The sequence below is a fragment of the Oncorhynchus mykiss genome, chromosome 5 (genome assembly GCF_057628025.1).
Source record: "Oncorhynchus mykiss isolate SJ-2025 chromosome 5, ASM5762802v1, whole genome shotgun sequence".
Lineage (NCBI taxonomy): Eukaryota > Metazoa > Chordata > Actinopteri > Salmoniformes > Salmonidae > Oncorhynchus > Oncorhynchus mykiss.
The window spans coordinates 82276512-82301266 of record NC_143026.1 but is presented as its reverse complement, the minus strand read 5'-3'; the positions used below and the strand labels follow the sequence as shown (position 1 = coordinate 82301266).

Here is a 24755-nt window from a genome sequence, read left to right as displayed (position 1 = left end):
TTATAAATATTCACTTACCTTTGATGATCTTCATCAGAATGCACTCCCAGGAATCCCAGTTCCACAATAAATGTTTGATTTTTTCGATAAAGTTCATAATTTATGTCCAAATACCTTCCTTTGTTAGGGCGTTTGGTAAACAAATCCAAACGCGCGTGCAAGTCCAGCCGAAAGGTCGGACGAAAAGTCCAAAAAGTTATAATACAGGTCGTAGAAGCATGTCAAACTAAGTATAGAATCAATCTTTAGGATGTTTTTAACATAAATCTTCAATAATGTTCCAACCGGAGAATTCCTTTGTCTGTAGAAAAGCAATAGAATGCAAGCTAACTTTCACATGACCGCGCGTCATGAGCTTGCGGCAATCTGCTAGACACCTGGCTCAATCCCCTCTCATTCGGCCCCACTTCACAGTAGAAGCATCAAACAAGGTTCTAAAGACTGTTGACATCTAGTGGAAGCCTTAGGAAGTGCAACATGACCAATATCCCACTCTATCTTCAATAGTGAATGAGTTGAAAAACGACCAACCACAGATTTCCCACTTCCTGGTTGGATTTTTTCTCAGGTTTTCGCCTGCCATATGAGTTCTGTTATACTCACAGACATCATTCAAACAGTTTTAGAAACTTCAGTGTTTTCTATCCAAATATACTAATTATATGCATATTCTAGCTTTTATGGCTGAGTAGCAGGCAGTTTACTCTGGGCACCTTACTCATCCAAGCTACTCAATACTGCCCCCCAGCTGAAACACACAAAACAATAAAGAATTAACGAAATGTGAAGACAATGGAGTGCTAACAGGCAACTACACATAAAGAAGATCCCACAAACACAGGGGTGAAAAATAACTACTTAAATATGATCCCCAATTAGAGACATCGATTACCAGCTGCCTCTAATTGGGGATCATATTTAAGTAGTTTTTTTCCCCACCTGCATTTAGGAGATAGCTTAGCATAGCTTAGCCAATAGCCATTGTTGGGACATCCTTCCGGTCTATGAATGGTCTAGAACGTGAAAGTAGAGAAGGGGAGACATCAGTAAGAGCGTACAAATTATCAGACTCACAACAATCACACCCCACACACAATAGCCTATTATGTCCTGTACACTAATCCTTCTACACCCAGCCAGTCTCTACACTCTTAGAAAAGAAGGTGCTGTCTAGAACAGAAAAGGGTTCTTCGGCTCTCCCCATAGGAGAACTATTTGAAGAACCCTTTTTGGTTACAGGTAGAATGCTTTTGGGTTCCATGTAGAACCCTTTTCACAGAGGGTTCTACATGGAACCCAAAATAGTTCTGTGAGTTCAGTGACGTCCAGACATGAGCCGTTCTCTCACTCCTTTTTCCTTTTTGCTGAATTACACAAAGAAAGAGGGTCGGGTTGAATGAAAGAGCGGGAAAGCTGAGGAACAAAAGGATTGGGTCTCTATCGGACCTTATGAAGCTATACTATCGTAAATGCCGAATCTTAAGCATTCTAAATAACCACCCATTCGGAAAAGGAAAATGCAAGAAATGTATTTACTCTGATCTGATTTACGCTTCAATAGATTGGTCGACGATGGAAGGCTGGGTTGCCCAACAGAGCTCTCCCTTGTCCTTTGAAGAATATTTCTGGGCAGATATGTTGTAGTGTGTGGTAGAAGGTATACGTTGTAGTACCCTGTCGTTCTGAAGAGATTAGTCCATCCTTTCCTAGGCCATGCACGTTTACAGCTGCTGCTGATAACTCCACGTCTAGGATGTATCACTTCTTTAGTGAATAAGAGTTCAAAGTTCATACCAAGTTGCCATACTATAAGCTCATGCAATATTCTGGCTGGTGTAGTCAAATTCATCCTTCCAGCGTGGTGATCGTCACCTCCACGTTGAAATTCACCCTTCTAAACGTATGGACATCAGTCATCAGGAACACAATGTTAATTTCGTTAGGTTGTAGTCGTTCAACCATTCGCAACCAGAGCTCATGGTAAGGTTGGCTTAGTTCGCTGTGAAATTGGTCAAACAGGCTCTTATAGAAATGTAGAAAAGGGGTTGGTTCATCATTTCCAACCAATGCCTATTCATGTGGGCGTAGCCAATGATTGAGTATATTTTACTCATGAAAACATTTCTCTCATTTTAAAAACTAAAATTACATTTAATCTTTTCAAATAGTTTAATATTTAAACATTTACATTGCACAACAATTCCATGTGAATCTGATAACATGAAGGTGTAGACTTTCCAGGATACAGTTTATGTCGTCCTGTCATCAATAATAATGTCTCAGACGACAACTGACATCACATTCTTTAAGTACCAACGGACACTTTAACTGTTTGGAATACATACAGATTGTTCTTTTCCCCAACCTTTTGATGTTACCAAACTCTATGTTAACAAAGGGCTTTCCAAGTGTTCATTCTGTAGAGTAGAGAGAGAAAAGGGGGAAAGGTATTCATGAGGGTCATAAACCTCACCAGCAGTGCAACGTCATGACACTTATATGAACTGTAACTCAGTCAAATCTTTGAAATTGTTGCATTTTGTGTTTATATTTTTGTTCAGTATATACAGTATTCATGGGGTTACTCCTGCCCTTCCTTCCCTGACCACTGGAGGTCAGGAGAGACAAACAAACCCTTCAGGGGGCTACAGAACTGGCCTCATCAGTCACACCAGAGAGGAAGAGGCAAATAAAGAGAGTCAACTCCTGCAAATACAGCAACAAGCAGACCAATAAGCAGACCGCCTGCCTTCCCACCTTTGAGACAACAAATTCCCTTGTTAGGGCGGACACCATCCCGTCATTATATACAGTATCTCTGTCTTTCTCTCTCTCTCTTTCAAATCTAGCGGTCTACCTTAGTCTTTAAAAAACCCAAAGTGCTGACAGCCCATAAAGTGTGACCGTAGTGGAATAGCCCTTTAACTACCTGCTGTGATTGTATGTCAGTCAAAAGCTTAATTCTACCCTCTTCGCTCCTCACTCTCTCTCTGCTCTTCCACCTCTTTCCTCCTCCCACCGTCCCTCCTCTGAGTCCATTGCTACGTGGGTGATGTCAGAAATAGAGACACTCTTCTGCACCTTTGACACTAAACATCGCTCCCACCCAACCTCTTAATATCTCCCTAGCTTCTATGTCTACCACAATCTCTGTCCTTCACTCTCACTCGGTACGTCCCAAGAGATTTGTCCCTTCTCCCTCCCCATCTCTCTTTCAGTCTTAGGGAGACGGGGATGCAGCTTAGCTGGTCACATGAGTACCAGCACTAATGACACACACACACACACACACACACACACACACACACACACACACACACACACACACACACACACACACACACACACACACACACACACACACACACACAAACACACAGACACACAACCATAACCACACACACACACAGGCAGGAGCTATACTAAACACACTCACTTTTACAGAAAACATGACATGCACAGTTTGTAATCATTCTACCTCAAGACTACATATGCACAGGGTGCACCTGTTTGCATCTGCGTCTTTGCCCATATGTGCTGTGCTCTGTGTTCTATGTGTCAAGCAGCAGGCCCAGTAGGTGCCAAGCTGATCTGTGTTAGAAATTAGTTATGCAAACGGTCGGTTACCAGACACCAGAGAGAGGCCTGGTGAAAACAACACATTCCTACTGTTCCTCATACCACAGAGAGAGAGAGAGAGAGAGAGAGAGAGAGAGAGAGGTGGATATCTTGTCAGTTGCGCAACTGAATTTATTCAACAAAAATGTGTTTTGCGCATTTAACCCAACCCCTCTGAATCAGAATGACATCCACATCATCAGCGCCCTGGGAGCAGTTGTTGCTGGGGGTTAGCTGCATTGCTCAAGGGCTGAAGGGCAGAATTCTCCACTTTGCCGGCTAGGGAATCAAACCAGCGACCTTTCGACTACTGGCCCAACGCTCTTAACTGCTAGAGCTTTAAGTTCTTTGGTGTCCACATCAACAACAAACTAGAATTGCCCAAACACACCAAGACAGTTGTGAAGAGGGCACAAGAAAGCCTATTCCCCCTCAGGGAACTAAAAAGATTTGGCATGGGTCCTGAGATCCTCAAAAGGTTCTACAGCTGCAACATCGAGAGCATGGTTACATCACTGCCTGGTACGGCAACTGCTCGGCCTCTGACCGCAAGGCACTACAGAGGGTAGTGCATACGGCCCAGTACATCACTGGGGCTAAGCTGCCTGTCACCCAGGACCTCTATACCAGGCGGTGTCAGAGGAAGGCCCTAAAAATTGTCAAAGACCCCAGCCACCCCAGTCATAGACTGTTCTCTCTACTACCACATGGCAAGCGGTACCGGAGTGCCAAGTCTAGGACAAAAAGGCTTCTCAACAGTTTTTACCCCCAAGCCATAAGACTCCTGAACAGGTAACCAAATGGCTACCTGGACTATTTGTATTGTGTGCCCCCCCCCCCACACACACACCCAAACACCCCCCAACCCCTCTTTTTACGCTGCTGCTACTCTCTGTTTATCATATATGCATAGTCACTTTAACTATACATACATGTACATACTACATGTACATACTACCTCAATTGGGCCGACCAACCAGTGCTCCCACACAGTGGCTAACCAGGATATCTGCATTGTGTCCCACCCACCACCCGCCAACCCCTCTTTTACGCTACTGCTACTCTCTGTTCATCATATATGCATAGTCACTTTAACCATTTGTACATGTACATACTACCTCAATCAGCCTGACTAACCGGTACTGTATATAGCCTGTCTTTTTACTGTTATTTTATTTCTTTACATACCTATTGTTCACCTAACACCTTTTTTGCGCTATTGGTTAGAGCCTGTAAGTAAGCATTTCACTGTAAGGTGTATTCAGCGCACGTGACAAATAAACTTTGATTTGATTTGACCTGTTACTGTTGGCTAAAACTGACTATTCAAATCAAATCAAATTGTATTTGTAATATGCCGTTAAATGTACACCGTGTTGAGGGTCAGCGTGGCAGATGTGTTGTTGCCCACCCTCAACATCTGGGGACAGCCCGTCAGGAAGTCCAGGATCCAGTTGCAGAGAGAGATGTTTAGTCCCAGGGTCCTTAGCTTAGTGATGATCTTGGAGGGCACTATGGTGTTGAACGCTGAACTGTAGTCAATGAACAGCATTCTCACGTAGGTGTTCCTTTTGTCCAGGTGGGAAAGGGCAGTGTGGAGGGCAACAGAGATTGCGTCATCTATAGATCTGTTGGGTTGGTATGCGACTTGGAGTGGGTCCAGGCTTTCTGGGATGATGGTGTTGATGTGAGCCATGACCAGCCTATCAAACCATTTCATGGCAACAGATGTGAGTGCTACTGGGCGGTAGTCATTTAGGCAGAGAGAGTGAAACAGAGAGATCTTCACATCGTCTGGGTAAAGTGACAGTAAGTAAGTGAGCTACCTAGGTGAATGAAAGACAGGGAAGCCAAGCTTGTCCTCTAACTAACTTGTCCTCTAACTAACGATTTCCAAGATGGCTCCGGAGGGTAGGGCTACCGTCTTATCGGCTCTGAACCAACCATGCTATTTTGTTTGTCTTTTCACGTTGTCCGTAACTTGTTTTGAACATAATGTTGCTGCTACAGTCTCTTTTGAACGAAAAGAGCTACTGGACATCAGAACTGGGATGAGTCGGACGCGAGGGATATACTACGGACGCCCTATCAGGCCCAGATCCCCGTGATTCGCTGGAAAAGGAAATGTAGGTTTCGCAGAAAGAGATCGGGATGCCTTGTGAGGATCAGGAAGAAATACGAGCGGAAAATAAGATATTGAAAACTACCGTGGACTCCCTAAAAGACACCACAGAGAGGCTACGGTATGAAAATAAAACAAGGAAAGCCAAATTACTTGATCTAAAGTGCAGAAGTATGAGAAATCATATTGTTATAATAGGAATAAAGGAGGATGAAAATGAAAACTATCAGTCAACGGAGGAAAAGGTCAGTGTTCATGAAACGTAATCTCAAGATGACGAACAGGTGGAAACAATTGATTTTCAAAGAGCTAACCGTTTCGGTGGCAGAGCAGAGAGAATCGTAGCTATGCTAACCTACTACAAAATGAAAATTGCCTTGTTGCAAGAGGGTAGGGAATTGAAGAACATATGGGGTCAATTTCCCTCCATATGTATTGAATTCAAGATAAAATAAATAGTGAACATGAAAAATAAAGTTGAGAATGTAAACATATTTTCGAGGACGGGTGAAATAGGGATGTTGAAATCAAAAACCAAACAATTGAAAGCAAAATGTATAGAATTGTAAACAAAAATAAGACATCAAAAGCAAAATCCAAAAACTTGTAAGCAAATAATTTTAAAGCGAGAGAAAAACTCTATGACAAATTATAAAAAATATATATTTGACAACGAATGCAAAAATCGTTTTTGGTTCAACTTTCCCAGCAATCAATCCTATTGAATACATTTTGCCAACATTTTACCTTTTTGTTACGCTACTCGTATCTTTGCTTTCGATGTCTGTTTCTTTGCTTTCACTGCCAGTCTTTTCGATTGCGAGTTTTGGCATTATTTTTCCATTAAGGGTTTAGAGGGAGATGTAGATAATGAGTCTCCGTTGGTCTGCTAGTTTTGGAGTGACGGTTTGTCTTAACCCAATCAATGACATGGTAGACAGGCTTATTTTCTATTGCCTACTCAAGTAGACGGTCTGGCTTCACCTCATTTTAAGGTTTTAGCTAACATACTTCAAAATTGTCAGTCACGGGTCAATAATGTACGGATATTACTTAGGTAAACATATGAATGGCGAACCAGTTACCAACACCTGCGCTGAACGTTGTGCAACAGGTAATTCATATGTTTACCTAAGTAGTTAGATGGTTTGTCATTAAATGTATTAGATAGACATGCTTCTAACCTCTTATACAATGGATAAAAGTTATGTACAGCAACCCCAGATGTAAAATAGTAAACAATGGTTACTTCTCAGAAAGTATTGAGCTTTTAAGAGGAGTAAAACAAGGCTGTCTGTTGTCTCCATATCTATTTATTATAGCCATTGAAACGCTAGCTATTAAAGATCCAATAAGAACATCAAGGGCTTAGAAATCCAGGGGATAAAAACAAAAGTGTCAATGTATTTTTTCTTAAATCGGCAATCTGGATCCCTGCACAGTCTCATTGAAGATCTTGATCGCTTTTCTAGCCTCTCTGAATGAAAACCTAATTATGGCAAGTGTACCATATGACGTATTGGATCGTTAAAAAATACAGTGTTTACACTACCGTGTAGTTTACCAATAAAATGGGCGTATGGTGAAGTAGAATTGTTTTTTTTCAAGTATTATATTTATTAATGATATTATGAATAGAAATGGAGGAGATACAGTGGGGCAAAAAAGTATTTAGTCAGCCACCAATTGTGCAAGTTCTCCCACTTAAAAAGATGAGAGAGGCCTGTCAATTTCATCATAGGTACACTTCAACTATGACAGACAAAATGAGAAAAAAAAATCCAGAAAATCACATTGTAGGATTTTTAATGAATTTATTTGCAAATTATGGTGGAAAATAAGTATTTGGTCAATAACAAAAGTTTATCTCAATACTTTGTTATATACCCTTTGTTGGCAATGACAGAGGTCAAACCAAATTTACAACCAACTGATTGCAGCACTACCACAAAAATGGAGGAGGCAAGTGGAAAAGGGAGAAGATAGGGAACTTGTTTTCCTGCCATATATTAAAGATACAAATTTGCTGAAAGGAACTGGCATAAATCGAAAAATATACCAGTGTCATCTGAGGACAAAAATGTTGACAGCTGCACCATACAGGTTGCAAAATAAGTGGGATGAGATTTTTGATGTACCAATTCCATGTCACATGGTTTATGAACTGGTACAAAAAACTATACTTGACTCAACACTTAAGAGTTTTTCCATTTAAATGATTATACAATTCTTGCCACCAACAGAATGCTATATATATGGGGCATACAACAATTTCAGTGCTGTAGATTTTGTTGCGAAGAGACAGAATCAATAGATAATTTATTCTGGTATTGCCCCTATGTAGCTTGTTTCTGGTCACAGGTTCAGGAATGGTTAAAAAATCACAACATTCACTTAAAATTAACCTTACAAATAACAGTGTTGGGCAACCTGGAAAGCCATAGCCAATCAATAGATTCGTAGGAAAGGTTTTCATCTTTAGCTCACCATCATCTTTGGATAATATTTGATTAGAAAGATTCAAGCATTTGTAAAACATCACAGCACAATTGAAAAATATATGGCACATGGAAACCAAACAAGGGCAGTCTATAGTGATCGGTGGGATGGGCTGAGAGTGGCTGAGGGTTGGGATTAAACAGTGTGTTTGGTAATATATTGTTGATATATATAAAAGTAAAATGTATGTATATGTCGCAAAAAAGCCGTAAAAAAAAACAAAGATATTTGTCCTACGAAGAGGGGGGGTGGTGGAGGGGTTAAAAATGATTACTATTTTTTTAAATTTAAGATACGGGGTGGGGGTCTATGCATTTATGCAAACAACAGCTAGTGCATGATATCTAAGGAAGTCTCAAGGTTTTGCTTTCCTGAGATAGAATATGTCATGATAAGCTGTAGACCACACTATCTACCTAGAGAGTTTTCATCTGTATTTTTCGTAGCTGTCTACATACCACCACAGACCAAGGCTGGGACCTAAAAACCGCTCTCAATGAGCTGTATTCCGCCATAAGCAAACAGGAAAACGCTCATCCAGAGGTGGCCGAGGACTTTAATGCAGGGAAACTTAAATCGGTCTTACCAAATTTCTATCAGCATGTTAAATGAGCAACCAGAGGGAAAAAACCTCTGGACCACCTTTACTCCACACACAGATACGCATACAAAGCTCTCCCTCGCCCTCCATTTGGAAAATTTGAACATAATTATATTCTCCTGATTCCTGCTTACAAGCAAAAAGTAAAGCAGGAAGCACCAGTGACTCGATCAATAAAAAAGTAGTCAGATGAAGCAAATGCTAAGCTACAGGACTGTTTTGAAAGCACAGACTGTTCCGGGATTCCTCCGATGGCATTGAGGAGTACACCACATCAGTCATTGGCTTCATCAATAAGTGCATCGGGGATGTCGTCCCCACAGTGGCTGTACGTACACACCCCAGCCAGAATCCATGGATAACAGGCAACATCCGCACTGAGCTAAAGGCTAGGTCAAGGATTGGGACTCTAACGTGGAAGCTTATAAGAAATCCCGCTATGCAATCTGACGAACCATCAAACAGGCAAAGCATCAATACAGGAATAAGATTGAATCGTACTACACCGGCTCTGACGCTCGTCGGATGTGGGAGGGCTTGCAAAACATTACAGGCTACAAAGGAAAGCACAGCCGAGAGCTGCCCAGTGACACGAGCCTACCAGATGAACTAAATTACTTCTACTGGCAAATAACACTGAAAACACGCATGAGAGCACCAGTTGTTCCGGAAGACTGTGTGATCACGGTCTCCACAGCTGATGTAAGACCTTTAAACAGGTCAACATTCACAAGGCCGAGGGGCCAGGCGGATTACCAGGACGTGTACTGCAAGCATGCGCTGACCAACTGGCAAGTGTCTTCACTGTCCGAGTCTGTAATGCCAACATGTTTTAAGCAGACCACCATAGTCCCTGTGCCCAAGAACACTAAGGTCACCTGCCTAAATGACTACCGACCCGTAGCAATCACGTCTGTAGTCATGAAGTGCTTTGAAAGGCTGGTCATAGCTCAAATCAACACCATCATCCCAGAAACTCTAGACCCCACTCCAATTTGCATACCGCCCAAACAGATCCACATATGACGCAATCTCTATTACACTCCACACTGCCATTTCACACATGGACAAAAGGAACACCTATGTGAGAATGCTATTCATTGACGACAGCTCAGCGTTCAACACCATAGTGCCCTCAAAGCTCATCAATAAGCTAAGGACCCTGGGACTAAACACCTTCCTCTGCAACTGGATCCTGGACTTCCTGATGGGGCGCCCCAAGGTGGAAGGGTAGTTAACAACACATCCTCCACACTGATCCTCAACACGGTGGCCCCTCAGGGGTGCGTGCTCAGTCCCCTCCTGTACTCCCTGTTCAAACATGACTGCACGGCGATGCACGACTCCAACACCATCATTAAGTTTGCTGATGACACAACAGTGGTAGGCCTGATCACAGACAACAACAAGACAGCCTATAGGGAGGAGGTCAGAGACCTGGCCATGTGGTGCCAGGACAACAACCTCTCCCTCAACATGATCAAGACAAAGGAGAGGAATGTGGACTACAGGAAAAAGAGGACCGAGCACGCCCCCATTTTCATCGACAGGGCTGTAGTGGAGCAGTGGAGCTTCAAGTTCCTAGGTGTCCACATCACCAACAAACTAACATGGTCCAAGACAGTCATGAAGAGGGCACGACAAAACCTATTCCCCCTCGGGAAACTGAAAAGATTTGGCATTGGTCCTCAGTTCCTCAAAAGGTTTTACAGCTGCACCATCGAGAGCATCCTGACGGGTACCGGAGCGCCAAGTCTAGGTCCAAGAGGCTTCTAAACATCATTCTACCCCCAAGCCATAAGTACCTCTGAACATCTAATCAAATGGCATCCCAGACTATTTGCCCCCCCCCCCCCCCGACTTTTACACCGCTGCCACTCTCTGTTGTTATCATCTATGCATAGTCACTTTAATAACTCTACCTACATGTACATATTACCCAATTACCTCGACTAACCGGTGCCCCCGCACATTGACTCTGTACCGGTACCCCCCTGTATATAGTCTTGCTATTGTTATTTTACCTCTGCTCTTTAATTACTTGTTACTTTTATTTCTTATTCGTATTTAAAAAAATAAATCAACTGCATTGTTGGTTAGGCGCTCGTAAGTAAGCATTTCACTGTTGTATTCGGCGCATGTGACTAATAAACTTTGATTTGATTTGAAAAAATATATATACAGAAAGCCCTTTAATTGCGGAAATAAGTAAATAAAATCAATGATATGAGTAGTCAGATTAACTGACACGGACACAGCGGCGTAGCAGAAACTTCACAATACCATGAACCAAGAGGTTGTGAGTTCAAATCCCAGGTGAGGACATATTGAATAATAGTTGCTGTATAAATGAACATACACAATGTAATCTAATATGTCAACAATATTTTAAATGCATTGTGTTGTGTTGTGTATTGTGTTTGACCTTGCCCACAGACAAAGAGCTATCAAGGCCTTTATTGTCTTGGCAATAGTACCTCAGCTCATTTCTCTAAACTGTATGTGTCTGCCACTGTCTTTGCCCTTTACATCCCAAATGTAACATCTCTTTCTTTCTCAATTACTCTTTTGGTTGGTCACTCTACCTATGGCTCTCTCTCCTTCATCTCTTTTTTTTTACCTCTCAGCTCAGCCTGGTCTCATAGTTCAAGTAAATCCAGGACACTCAAATTACTATGATATTTTACCTATGGTATGGTTACATAAGACAAAATGTTACTTAAGGCAAAAACATAAGTAGGTTTGCGTGTTTTTATATTGAACCTTTACTTAACTAGGAAAGTCCGCTAAGAACAAATTTTTATTTACAATGATGGTCTACCCCGACCTAAACCTAATCTGGACTACGCTGGGCTAATTGTGCGCTGCCCTATGGGACTCCCAATCACAGTTCGTAACATATCATATGTTTAGCAAATTCGTAACATATTGTACGAATTGGATGATGGACATCCTCAAATTAATTCATACCAAAAGAAATTTAACATATCATACTAATTGGAGAGTCTTTACTTTTACGATGTTACATCTACCTCTGAGTACAGGTTGCTCAGCTCCTCTCTATAGCTGTCTGCAACTGTCTTTGCCCTCTGCAACCCAAGTTGGATACATTGTTTTACTTAGTTACTCACTGTGGGAATAATCCTAACTTTCACTTAGACTAAATTAACATTAGATTGAAGTAGACTGAATGAATATCGGCTTAAGTAGAAGTGAGGAATCACCCATTTTTTTGTTGGTCACTCTACCTACGACTGTCTCCTTCTTCCTCCCTCTCTCTCATTCATTTCGCAGTAAGCTAAATCTGTCCAGTTATGTAGACCCTGCGACAAGGAGAGAACCCTTTGTCACATTAGACACAGGCTTCAGAGGGAACTCTCTTCCTCTTACACACATTAGCACAAGGTGGGAAAACTCTCACCCAGAGGACGAACAAATAATACTATATAATATTACTATGGTCATTTACCCAAGAAAATATACAAAGCTGTCGACATTGATATATCCAGAAATATGTGGCCCATATGGGAATCAAACGCACACAATTCTGGTGTTGCCAACATCGTGCTCTTACCCAATGAACCATTGGTACCTCAATTATACAGCAACACTGAAACTTACAGCCCTCTGCTACATTTAGTACCTCTCGTTTTCTTAATCATGTCACTGTGTATTTGAAAAGCTGTTCTGCACTACACTTCTGTCAAACTGGTTGGATCTATGCAATGATGTTGAATCAACATGGAAAACCGATTGGATTTCCAAAAAGTCATCAACGTAAGGGCATTTTGTACTTTTTTCATCAAACTTTTAACCTAAATGCAATGACATTTTTTGTTGATCTCATGTTGAATTCAGGTTAGTTGAAAACTAGTTGCAAATCAAAACTAGATGTTGAACTGACGTCTGTGCCCAGTGGGTACCAAAAGCAAATATTAAATGCCACCAAATAGGCTACCACAGTTGTGTGGCTATATAACAATCTTAATCTTGATCTACGTCAAAGCTCATCTGATCTTCTCAATCATGTCCTTCTGTGTGCGAAAAGCTTGTGACAAGCGTTAGTTGTTCCATGGGGGGGGTCCCACATTTTGGCATCAGTTCAAATTGACCCTCTTTCTGTCCCAGAACAGAGAGACTGATGAGACAGACATTATTCTGCAGCTTTTGCTGTGACAGCATTGCATTCCAACGGCACTTCATGTCTGCTTGATTTTGATTGATTGATTTGTTTATTTCAGTGTATACAAAAGGTGTATGAATATACAGTAGAAATGTGTCAGGCTTAAAACTGGGAGCATTTAAACAGTGTGCAGCAACTTCAGTGAAGGGTATTCTGACAACTCCATTTGACGTCCATCAATGATTTACTCGAGTTGTTCACGCTTACTACCTCTGAATTGGACCCAATGTTTCTGTCATAGTTATGAGACTCACCAGATCAGTAGCAGAACACAATCATTCAACCAAAACGTCTTATTGCATCATTAAAGCAGACCCTTTCCTTCCAGATCTCAGTAAGAGAAACCTGTCTGTAACTAAATGCAACCACTGCCACCCTCAGATCACATGGACATAGCTCATATGAGAGATGGCCGGGTCTTCTTTCCAAGGCCTGTGACATGATCAATCAAATATTATGGCCCTCTGCCCAGCACGTTGTCTCGCCTGACAGTTGGGGTGTAGTTGTTTTCTCTAGCCATTATGGCCTAGGATCATAGAAACTGATCCTGTAAGCCAGAGATCTCACACTCAATGTAAACTAAGGGCAGTGGTGTAATGTACTTAAGCAAAAATACGTAATACTGAAGTTGTTTTGGGGGGGTATTTGTACTTTACTTTACTATTGATATTTTTGACAACTTTTACTTTTACTTCACTATATTCCAAAAGAAAATTATAAACTTTTTACTTCATACATTTTCCCTGACACCCAAAAGTACTCATTACATTTTGATTGCTTAGCAGGACAGGAACATTGTCTAATTCACACACTTATCAAGAGAACATCCCCGGTCATCCCAACTGCCTCTGATCTGGCGGACACACTAAACACATGCTTGGTTTGTAAGTGATGTCTGAGTGTCGGAGCGTGCTCCTGAAAAAACAACAAGTGAATGATGGTGTCTTGTTTACTTTAAAAAAAAATGAATTTAAAATGATTTCTACTTTTCCTTTTACTTTTGATACTTAAGTATATTTTATCAATTGCATTTCCTTTTGAATCTTAAGTATATTTAAAACCAAATACTTTTAGACTTTTACTCAAATAGTATTTTACTGGGTGACTTTCACTTTTACTTGAGTCATTTTTTATTTAAGGCATCTTTATTTTTTAAGTATGAAAACTGGACACTTTTTCCACCACTGACTAAGGGCCAGTTTAAGCCTAGTCCTGGACTTAAAAGCATTCTCAATGGAGAATCTACAGGCTTATTTTATCTATAGGCTAATTCTGTGTCCAGGACACCGGTTCTTTAAGTCTTTATCATGGAAAGACAAACACAACAAACTATCACTCTCTTTACAGTGCAAGCAATTTGAACAAGCATTTCAAAGTCACTATAGATTAACATGTCTGTTAGGTTGATAATGTGCCAACATTTTTCAAGACTTTACTTCAGCCTACAGGCCTACCAGTACTCTCACTTTCTCTCTCTCTATCCTCTACCATGTTTCCATTATGACAGGATGATGAAAAACAACAAAACATCCTCCGTGTAGAATTTGCTCCACTAACGAAAACTTCCTACTCTGATAGGTCAACAGGTAAACAGAACCTCACCTCCACAAGAAGATTCTCCCCAGCCACACCTGCACACCTGCACACCTGAGCGTGCACTAAGCCCTGCAATCATACCCTTTTTACACTATCGTGCTGGCCCGAACCGTACAGTACTGACTCTTTTCACGTGGTCTTTTCCAGCATGGTGTTTAAGCAACTATGGTGGATACATAAACCAGATAGCACAGTACATTTTGGCTCAGCTCAGTAGTATGAATGAACCAATAAAGACAGAGAACAGGTCTATCTGTACCTGCATGTCTGGAAAGGGTGTGTCCCTGTCCCTCTCCCTCTTCCTCTTGTAGATGAATAAATTCCAGATCCGTCTCCATAGGAACGAGGCCACCAGACACACACTCCCTACTATCCAAATATCCTTATCCTTCAGAAAGTTCTCCATGGTAACTACTGATGGTTCTAGATCTCAGAGTCCCTACTCTTCCTTCTTCTCCTCTTCCACGTCTGAGCTCAGAGATGGATTATTTCCATCTGCCTCTCTCTTGTCGACAGCAGCGATGGGTCTCGGGGTGATCGGCGGCAAGTTGGGGTTGTTGACATGGGCATGACAGTGGGCGCTAGGTGTTTATGGAACAACAAGGCCTCTCTTTCTGTCTCTCTCTGACCAATCTGATCTGATCGCTCAGTAGCTCAGACACTCCTCCCACTCCTCTCAGTCACTCAGACACTCCTCCCACTCCTCTCAGTCACTCAGACACTCCTCCCACTCCTCTCAGTCACTCAGACTCTCCTCTCACTCCTCTCAGTCACTCAGACACTCTTCCCACTCCTCTCAGTCACTCGGATGGGAACAACAAGTACATCTCTGCCCAGTCGAGCTGTCCTACACCCCCCACCTGCTCCTAGGCCCTGTTCCCTCGACCCCCGACCACTCCACCACCCCCCAGCCAAAGGGGAGAGTACATGCTGTCTCAGAGACGACGAGAGGGGGACAGGTGTGTGTGTGTGTGTGTGTGTGTGTGTGTGTGTGTGTGTGTGTGTGTGTGTGTGTGTGTGTGTGTGTGTGTGTGTGAGAGAGAGAGAGAGAGAGAGAGAGTATGTGTGTGTGCGTGTGTGTGCGTGGGACAGGTGGTGTTAGGTTCAGGGTGTTGGTAGGCTAGCGTTGTCTGGCTGGTGTGTCAGCAGAACACCAGAGACCATGTGGCATCCCAAAGTGTGAAGTGCACCACGTCATGGACCACATCGTGTACTATGTAGGGAATAGGGTGCCATTTGGGATGCAGGCCATGCCTGGTATCCTTTAACTTCAGTGTTAAGTATGTCTGTTGCTGTGGAGCCGCTTGCTCCTCAGCTTTATTTCACTCTCTCTCTCTCTCTCTCTCTCTCTTTCTCTCTCTCCCTCTCTTTCTCTCTCTCTCTCTCCCTCTCTCTCTCTCTCTCTTTCTCTCTCTCTCTCTCACTTGTTCTCTCTCGTTCTCTCTCATTCTCTCTCTCTCTCACTCTCAGTCACACACACTCACTTACACACACACACACACACACAGACACACACACACACACACACACACACACACACACACACACACACACACACACATGAATCTGTATGTGTATTCTGTGTGTCTGCAGGTGCATAATGTGTTTGTGTGCAAGTACCATATGGCTCTCAACACCAAGGAGAGTGGATGGATTCCTGCTAGGCCACCCTTAGGAAAATGTATGCACACATGAATGGATAAAATCAGTGGTGGAAAAGTACCCAATTGTCATACTTGAGTAAAAGTAAAAATACCTTAATAGAAAATGACTCAAGTAAAAGTGAAAGTCCCCCAGTAAAATACTATTTGAGTAAAAGTATGAAAGTATTTGGTTTTAAATATACTTACAGTGCATTCGGAAAGTATTCAGACCCCTTGGACTTTTCTCAATTTTGTTACGTTACAGCCTTATTCTAAAATCGATTTAATTGTTTTTTTTTCCAAACAAAATATCCCATAATGACAATGCAAAAACAAGTTTTTAGACATTTTTGCTAAAATATTATTATGGGTGTCATAAGACTAGAGAATCTTGTTTCTCATGGTGCCTTTTACTGAGGAGTGGCTTCCGTCTGGCCACTCTACCATAAAGGCCTGATTGGTGGAGTGCTGCAGAGATGGTTGTCCTCCTGGAAGCTTCTCCCATCTCCACAGAGGAACTGGAGCTCTGTCAGAGTGACCATCGGGTTCTTGGTCACCTCCCTGACCAAGGCCTTTCTCCTTTGGGCGGCCAGCTCTAGGAAGAGTCTTGGTAGTTCCGCACTTCTTCCATTTAAGAAAGATGGAGGCCACTGTGTTCTCGGGGACCTTCAATGCTGCAGATATTTTTCAGTACCCATCCCCACATCTGTACCTTGACACAATCCTGTCTCGGCGCTCTATGGACAATTCCTTCAACCTCATGACTTGGTTTTTGCTCTGACATGCACTGTCAACTGTGGGACCTAATGTAGACAGGTGTGTACCTTTCCAAATCATGTCCAATCAATTATATTTACCACAGGTGGATTCCAATCAAGTTGTAGAAACATCTCAAGGATGATCAATGAAAACAAGATGCTCCTGAGCTCAATTTCGAGTCTCATAGCAAAGGATCTGAATACTTGTGTAAATAAGGTATTTTTTTAAATAAAATTGTAAAAATTTCTAAAAACCTGTTTTTGCTTTGTCATTAGGGGGCATTGGGTGTAGATTGATGAGTAAAAAAATATTTAATACATTTTAGAATAAGGCTGTAATGTAGTAAAATGTGAAAAAAAGTCAAGGGGTCTGAATACATTCTGAATGCACTGTAAGTATCAAAAGTAAATGCAATTGCAAAAATATACTTAAGTATCAAATGTAAAAGTAATATCTTTAATTTCAAATTACTTCTATTTGGCAGTCCAAATGCCACCTATGCACTCTGTGAACTATATCCCAGCAGTGGTCTCCTGGACCTTTAACAGGCAGCAGCAGGTGGGAGAGCAGAGAACAGGGATGCATCCCAAATAGCACCATATTACTGATATAGAACACTATTCCCTATGGGTTCTGGTCAAAATGAAAGCAATAAATAGGGAACATGGTGCAATTTGGGACGAAAGCAAGGGTTAGAGAGCAGGACCTGTCAGAAATACATTTGAAAGGAACCTGACCTCAGTAAGGAACAGAAGAGAAGCTGCCTTGTAAACACAGCTACTGGTCTGTTGTGTCAAAATACATCCTTCTCTTAGATAAACAAGACAGAAAACGAGCAAGAGAGAGATGATTGCTGGAGCAAGGTGCTGTTTAGAATCACTGATCTACAAATCATTGTGCATTGTGAATACCTATATGTGAATACAATTTGTGAATCTGTGCAGTGCCTTGATGCCCTGGAACATGCTGAGAGAGAGAATGTAGATGCAGTTAGATTCAAATAGCCAGGGATCTTGAGTTGCACATGAGGCAGAGTCTGATTGGAACATTTCCTTGGGCTCTCATTGGCTGTAGCTTGGGCAACAGTAGTACATATAGAAAGGGAAAGCAGACCACATTTAATTTGATGTTCAGCCTGAAGAAGAGAATGCACTTCTGCTGTGATGCACAAACACACTCCGAATCCACCCTGGTTCACAAAATACAATCAATCATAGCAGCTATTTTTGAAGGAGGTTGTGCTTGAAATTATCATAATATGATCGTGATTGTTTTTCTACTTTAGTTGTAGGCACTGACAGCAATACACCGCTGTGACAAGACCACTTCGTATTGGATATCTGACCTCTACAAGCCCACACACTCATGGGAAAGAAAAAAAAAATCCACACAGATACAGTATAGCCGAAATACACTCATGGCATGTTCAATAGCAGCACATTACTGTGGCTTTCTGTTGAACTATTGTGAAATATACCAACACAACACATCTTACTCAGTCCCTAGACACCACCTTGTGGTGGTTCTTATTCAAATGCTGTCTTCAGTGCTATCATCTCGGCACAATCACGTCCACTGTAGCGTGTGAGATAGTCTCTGAATGCAGAATCACAGAGCCTTAGCCTCCTCTTGTGTTAGAAGTGAAGTGTTACACCAGTCAGTGCAGGCCAACAGGTGTGGGGGGCAGAATAGGTCCTGCCTGAACTAAAGGATCTGCTTATTTAAGGCAACTGGTGATACAAACAGAGGACAGTAAGTAAAGCACCTGTGCCTATACTATAACCACAGGCTATAACCACAGGCTATAACTACAGGCTATAACCACAGGCTATACCCACAGGATATAACCACAGGCTATACCCACAGGCTATACCCACAGGCTATAACCACAGGCTTTAACCACAGGCTATACCCACAGGCTTTAACCACAGGCTATAACCACAGGCTATACCCACAGGCTATACCCACAGGCTATAACCACAGGCTATACCCACAGGCTATAACCACAGGCTTTAACCACAGGCTATAACCACAGGCTATACCCACAGGCTATACCCACAGGCTATAACCCCAGGCTATATCCACAGGCTATACCTACAGGCTATACCCACAGGCTATAACCCCAGGCTATATCCACAGACTTTAACCACCGGCTTTAATAACAGGCTATACCAACCAGATATAAAAACAAGGCTCTGAATAGGAGAGTGAACACAGGCTTAGCTTAGTGAGTCAAGTCAAGTTTATTTGTCATATGCACACAGGGCTCTAAATAAAAAATAAATAATTGATAGCACTGGTGCTCCGAATTTAAAAAAAAGTTAGGGGCACTACATGAAATAGTACAGCCTATATTGGGCCAATATAAATTATAGGTAATTTGAAGCACATGTTGTGCCCTATAAACTAACACGTAACACTGTAAATACCTGTCATTGAAATTACAAAGTAATTTTTGGAATATTAGGTTTCTACATTGTGTAAATGCTCTATTTTCTGATTGAGATGCATTACATTGAACATTGTACACTATCTCTTTAAAAACGTCAGGTTTGTGATGACTACTTGTAGATATGTCACTCATTCATTTGCCATTATCTTTTTTGATTTAACCTTTATTTTATCAGAGTCATAGTCATTGATCTCCTGAAGAAGAAGCTCTCCCTTTCCCTTTTATTTCTGCGCCCCCAAATGTTTTAATATACTGGTAAAGTTAACACGTCGTTAGCTAGCTAGCCGATGGGGCAACGTGACTCAACAACGTGTAAAGAAAGGTCGACGCGCGAGTAGTTTTAGAATGCCCAAGGCATGGTTTATGAAAATAAAATGCGGTCCCGGTCAGAACTTTTGACCTGGTTGGGCTAGAAGTAAGCCGTTTTCACTGTAGTAATTGTGCAGCCATAATGCTAACGAATCTGCACCCCCTTGTTTATCTAGGGCACTTGGAAACAAAGGTACAGTGAAGCCTCATCATTACAAAAAATATTATCTGGGAGACACAGTGCTCCCAAAATAAAACTCCTGGTTGCACAGCAAAATATTTCATTGCAATGGTCGCACTTTAGAGCCCTGTATGCACAGGATACACAAGGTACACAGTACAATTAAATTCTTAATTAGGTTCACACTTGACAATGATGGTGTAAAGAGAGGGGTAATGGTCCTACCTGTTGATGGTCTCCTTTCTTCTCCACTTGCTTGAGGATGAGGGGCAATAGCTGAGGGCAGGGGCTACCCTAAATGTGAGAGGATGAGAGGTACAGGTGAGAGGATGAAGAGGGTAAACGGTGAGGATTGGGGGTAGCCTGAAAGGTGAGATAATGAGGGGTTAAGTTAAGGGGGTTATGTTTATGTTATGAATGAGGGTTGGGGGGCAAAGATTATACATTTAGGGGGTAAGAGAATGAGGGGTATAGGTGAAGGTTTTGGGTGCAGACTCCACTGTTGGAGGGGGTGTAGGCGAGGATCGGTGGTAATAGCCCTACCTGTTCGGTTAAAGGTGAGGATGGGGGTAATGACCCTACTTGTCGAGGGTTAAGGTATGAATGAGTGTACAGATAAGAGATAAGAAGATTGATGGGAACAAATATGTGAGTATTTGGGGTGCTGGCCCAACCTGTTGTCGTTCTCCCTCCTGCTTCACATGTTTGAGCTCCCAGAAGCTCCTCATGGTCTCCACCTTCTCCAGGTGTCTGAAGAACGGCAAGCGGGTCTGATGGACTTTGCCATTCTGCTTTCTGCTTCCTGGGGCTGACTCACTGCTATGGCTTTCACAGCATGGGGAAGGCTTCTTGTCTGACCTACACCCACAACGTACAAACAAACAAAATTAGATCAGTTTGGAATAGAATAGAAGAATATTGTATTGCCCATGAGAGGAAATATGTCTCTCCCATATAATATTGAATTGCACATCTAAGAGAAGAGTGGCACATGTGTGTACCGATAGGACACATGGGCTGTGAGTAGCTCCGTTTGTACCGACAAAACTGGTTATATGTAGAAACCAGAAAACAAAGATGAAATTAAGTCTCTAAAATAAAAAAATAAAAATTTCCCAAAGCAAATGGGAGAGAGTGAGTGGTCAGTTATGTACAACAGTGAACCAACAGTTGGTAAAGCAGTGCGGCGACACAAATCCAACAAGCCATGGCTTCCCCCAGAGGAAAAGACAAGGAGCAACTTGGAGACCCAAACGAGAGTAATGAACAGCTAAAGCATATCCAGGAAAACAAAGCTAAAATGATCTCAATGCTCACCTCACCAAAACTAACTGCTACAATCTGTTGTTAAAGAAGTACATTCGCTATCGTGTCAGACATGCACAAACAAGGCTTGTGCATGAACGAACAAGACAACAAAATGAGCATTTTGTAAACAAAGTTGCAAACTTTAGAAGATGAATTGGACCAGCAAGAAAACAGAATGAGACAAAACAACATGAGAATATTGTCCTCACTGGAAGATGAGGAAAAAGGAGATCTTTCCAGCTACGTGGTCAAACTGATATCAGAAGAACTTGACGTGGGTATGTCACCAGAGGATCTGGAACGATGCCATAGAATCGCCATGAAACAGAAGAATGCTAAATACCCTTGCATGGTAATCTTCAAACTGTGGAACTATCAGATCAAAGTCAACATTATGAAGGCACAGGGGGTAAAGGAGATCCAAATCCAAGGCCAGTCCTTTTATTTCATACAGGACCTGTCTGCTAGGTGGAGAAGAGTGGTGGTCGGTGCCGTCATGATGGCTACAAAAACATTACATGAGATTATCGGCAGATGTGATTTTCCTGCAAGAGCTGCACTTCATAAAATTTAAAAAGTAAGATTTGGAGAGTCATATATATGCTGGCACCTACTGTAGTAACAGCAGAGGTTAAGTCATCCTGATAAATAAGAATACACCCTTTCCCCTTATATCCCAGCACAGGGACCAAGAAGGACGTTTTCTCATTTTGCAAATACACATTGATTTCATTGTATATCCCCCCAGAGACAAACCTGCTTTTATTTTAGATAGAACTTAAGCTATATTAGATCAACCCCAGACAGAAAGTATTATTTTAGTCGGTGACCTAAATCAAGCATTCAGCAAGTTAGAGACACAGCAATAAAAAAGGGACCCCCTCCAAAAAGGCTGAAAATGTTAATCTCTACAAATATTTTCCAGGACAGCTGGAGATTATTATTCCCAACGATAAAAGACTAAAGGGCCTCCCGGGTGCCGCTGTGGTCTAAGGCGATGCATCGCAGCGCTAGCTGTTCCACCAGCGACTCTGGGTTCGAGCCCAGGCTCTGTCGCAGCCAGCCGTGACCAGGAGGCCCATGGGGCGGCGCACAATTGGGTTAGGGAGGGCTTGGCCGGTAGGGATATACTTGTCTCAACAGTGCACGCTGACCAGGTCGCTAGGTGTACGGTGTTTCCTCCAACACATCGGTGCGGCTGGCTTCCAGGTTGGATGCGTTCTGTGTCAAGAAGCTTGGCTTGGCTTGGGTTGTGTTGTGTTTCGGAGGACACATGGCTCTCAACCTTTGCCTCTCTGAGTCTGTACGGGAGTTGCAGCGATAAGACAATAACTACTAACAACTGGATACCACTAAAAAATAAATAAATCAAAGTAAGAAAACCTATTCAAGAATTAACTACTTTTTTATGCACGTAACAATACTGTATACTGGTTTCTAAAATCCATGCTTATTTACACCAACAGAAAATACTTTTACCATTACAAATGTAGCCACCACATAATTTGGGATGCTTTTACTCGGCAAAAATTTAATCTGAGTTAGAAGTTCAAATTAAACAACCCATAAACAAATTTTTACAAGGTAATGAAGAAACAAACATTTCTGAACTGATATAGTAATATGATCTTGTACTTTTGAAGAGTGCCAACAACTACAGCTTAAACTAAAATAAAGCATGATGATATAATGGCAAATAAACCTGGCAAACACCTCGCAGCCCTGACAAAATGAATACACGCCAAACTAGTTATAATTTTAATAGATACGGATACAAATGCTTTAATTAGAAACAACGATGCTATTAATACATTTTTTAAAGCTTCTATGAAAATCTATAAAAACAATTAAATAATAGTTGGACTGATACTACAGCCTTTTTAGACTCAATAACCCTGAAGAAACTATCATTAGATAAAAATGTATCACAAAAAATAGAAAGAAAATGTATATTAGACACTGTTCAAATAGTCACACGGAGAAAAGCACCAGGGATGGACAGCTTTCCCATAGAATTGTATTTTATATTCTGGGACAAAGTGGCCTTTCCCATTAAAAACGTTGGAAGCATTCAACTTTCCAGCTGAAATAATACATTTAAAAAGATATTATATAAATATCCTAAAGCAAAAATATACACTAATAATACTTTATCTGTTAAAAAACTTTAGATAGGGACACGAGGCAGGGATGTCTCCTGTTTGCACTGGCAATTGAACCACTTGCAGAAAGATTTAGACCAGACCCAAACTTAAGAGGTATCAGTATTGGTAAACATGAATATAAACAAAACGTATTTGCCGACAATCTTCTGATATACCTGACTAAAATAAAAAAGTCAATGCACCCCTTGTAAAAAACATTATGAATTGAATACTCTAAAATCTCAAGGGTATAAAATGAACACGGAAAAAACTGAAGAAAAAATAAATAATTTATAATCTACCAAAAAAATGGAGGATCCGCCCCTTTTTTCCAATTTTCGCCTAAAATGACATACCCAAATCTAACTGCCTGTAGCTCAGGCCCTGAATCAAGGATATGCATATTCTAGTTCACAAAATTTTGACCTGAAAGATTTTGGACATCAGAGCAATGTTGAGGGAAAAATATACTCATAAGATAGATAAGATATACTCCGTCTGGGCATGCTATAAAGTCCAAAAGTTATGGTCAGTTAGAAAGCTGGCTGTCAGAAGATTTACAATGTACGTTTACTTTTAATCCATCTGCATATTCAAGACATGGCATATTGAGGTGTGGTGAGATACACAATGGGTTGGACAATTCTCTTTTTGTCACTTATACGGAAGAAGCTCTTACTTAAATAATGGAAGTCAAATGAAACTCCAACATTAAGAGAATGGAAGAATCAAATGCTTTATTTACATTTTGGAAAAAAAATCTATGGACAGAAACAACATAACACAATTTGAAGTCATGTGGGGCATTAGAAACAACAAGCATTACAAAAAACATTGGGTGTGTGTAACGATGTGTGCTGAGAGTCAGGAAGCAAGTTCAGGGAGTGAGTGTTTTAATAAATAAACACAACATAATACAAAATAAGAAACACGGACAACACACAGACATGACACAGAAACAGAAACAATGACGCCTGGGGAAGGAACCAAAGGGAGTGACATATATAGGGAAGGTAATCAGGGAAGTGATGGAGTCCAGGTGAGTCTGATGTGCGCATAACGATGGTGACAGGTGTGCGCCATAATGAGCAGCCTGGTGACCTAGAGGCCGGAGAGGGAGCACACATGACAGTGTGGATACAGTGGGAACATGTGGGTCTGAGCAAGTGTGACATCATTAATGTTTGTGGAAATGTGTGTAAATGTTAAGTTGTCTATTATTTTTTGTCTATGTATGTTTTTTTATTGTAAAGAATTCTAATAATAATGTAAAATAATATATTACAAAACAAATAATATAAATTACACATCTACAGGTCCTAATACAGTATCATTCAATC

General features: G+C 41.4%; 1 protein-coding gene across 2 annotated transcripts in view; it reads right to left on the bottom strand.

The window, feature by feature from the left end:
* mylk4b (myosin light chain kinase family, member 4b) overlaps positions 1–24755 on the bottom strand; it is a 96145-nt gene that overhangs the window by 55898 nt on the left and 15492 nt on the right. The window contains exons 2-3 of one of the 2 annotated variants that reach the window (XM_036978539.2): positions 20638–20821; positions 20189–20257 (exon numbers count right to left, since the gene is read on the bottom strand). In XM_036978539.2, the coding sequence (XP_036834434.2) occupies positions 20189–20257; positions 20638–20821 (253 nt within the window). Of the gene's footprint in view, positions 1–14878; positions 15533–20188; positions 20258–20637; positions 20822–24755 lie in introns of those variants that run through there. The other variant, XM_090236133.1, reaches the window with a different exon arrangement.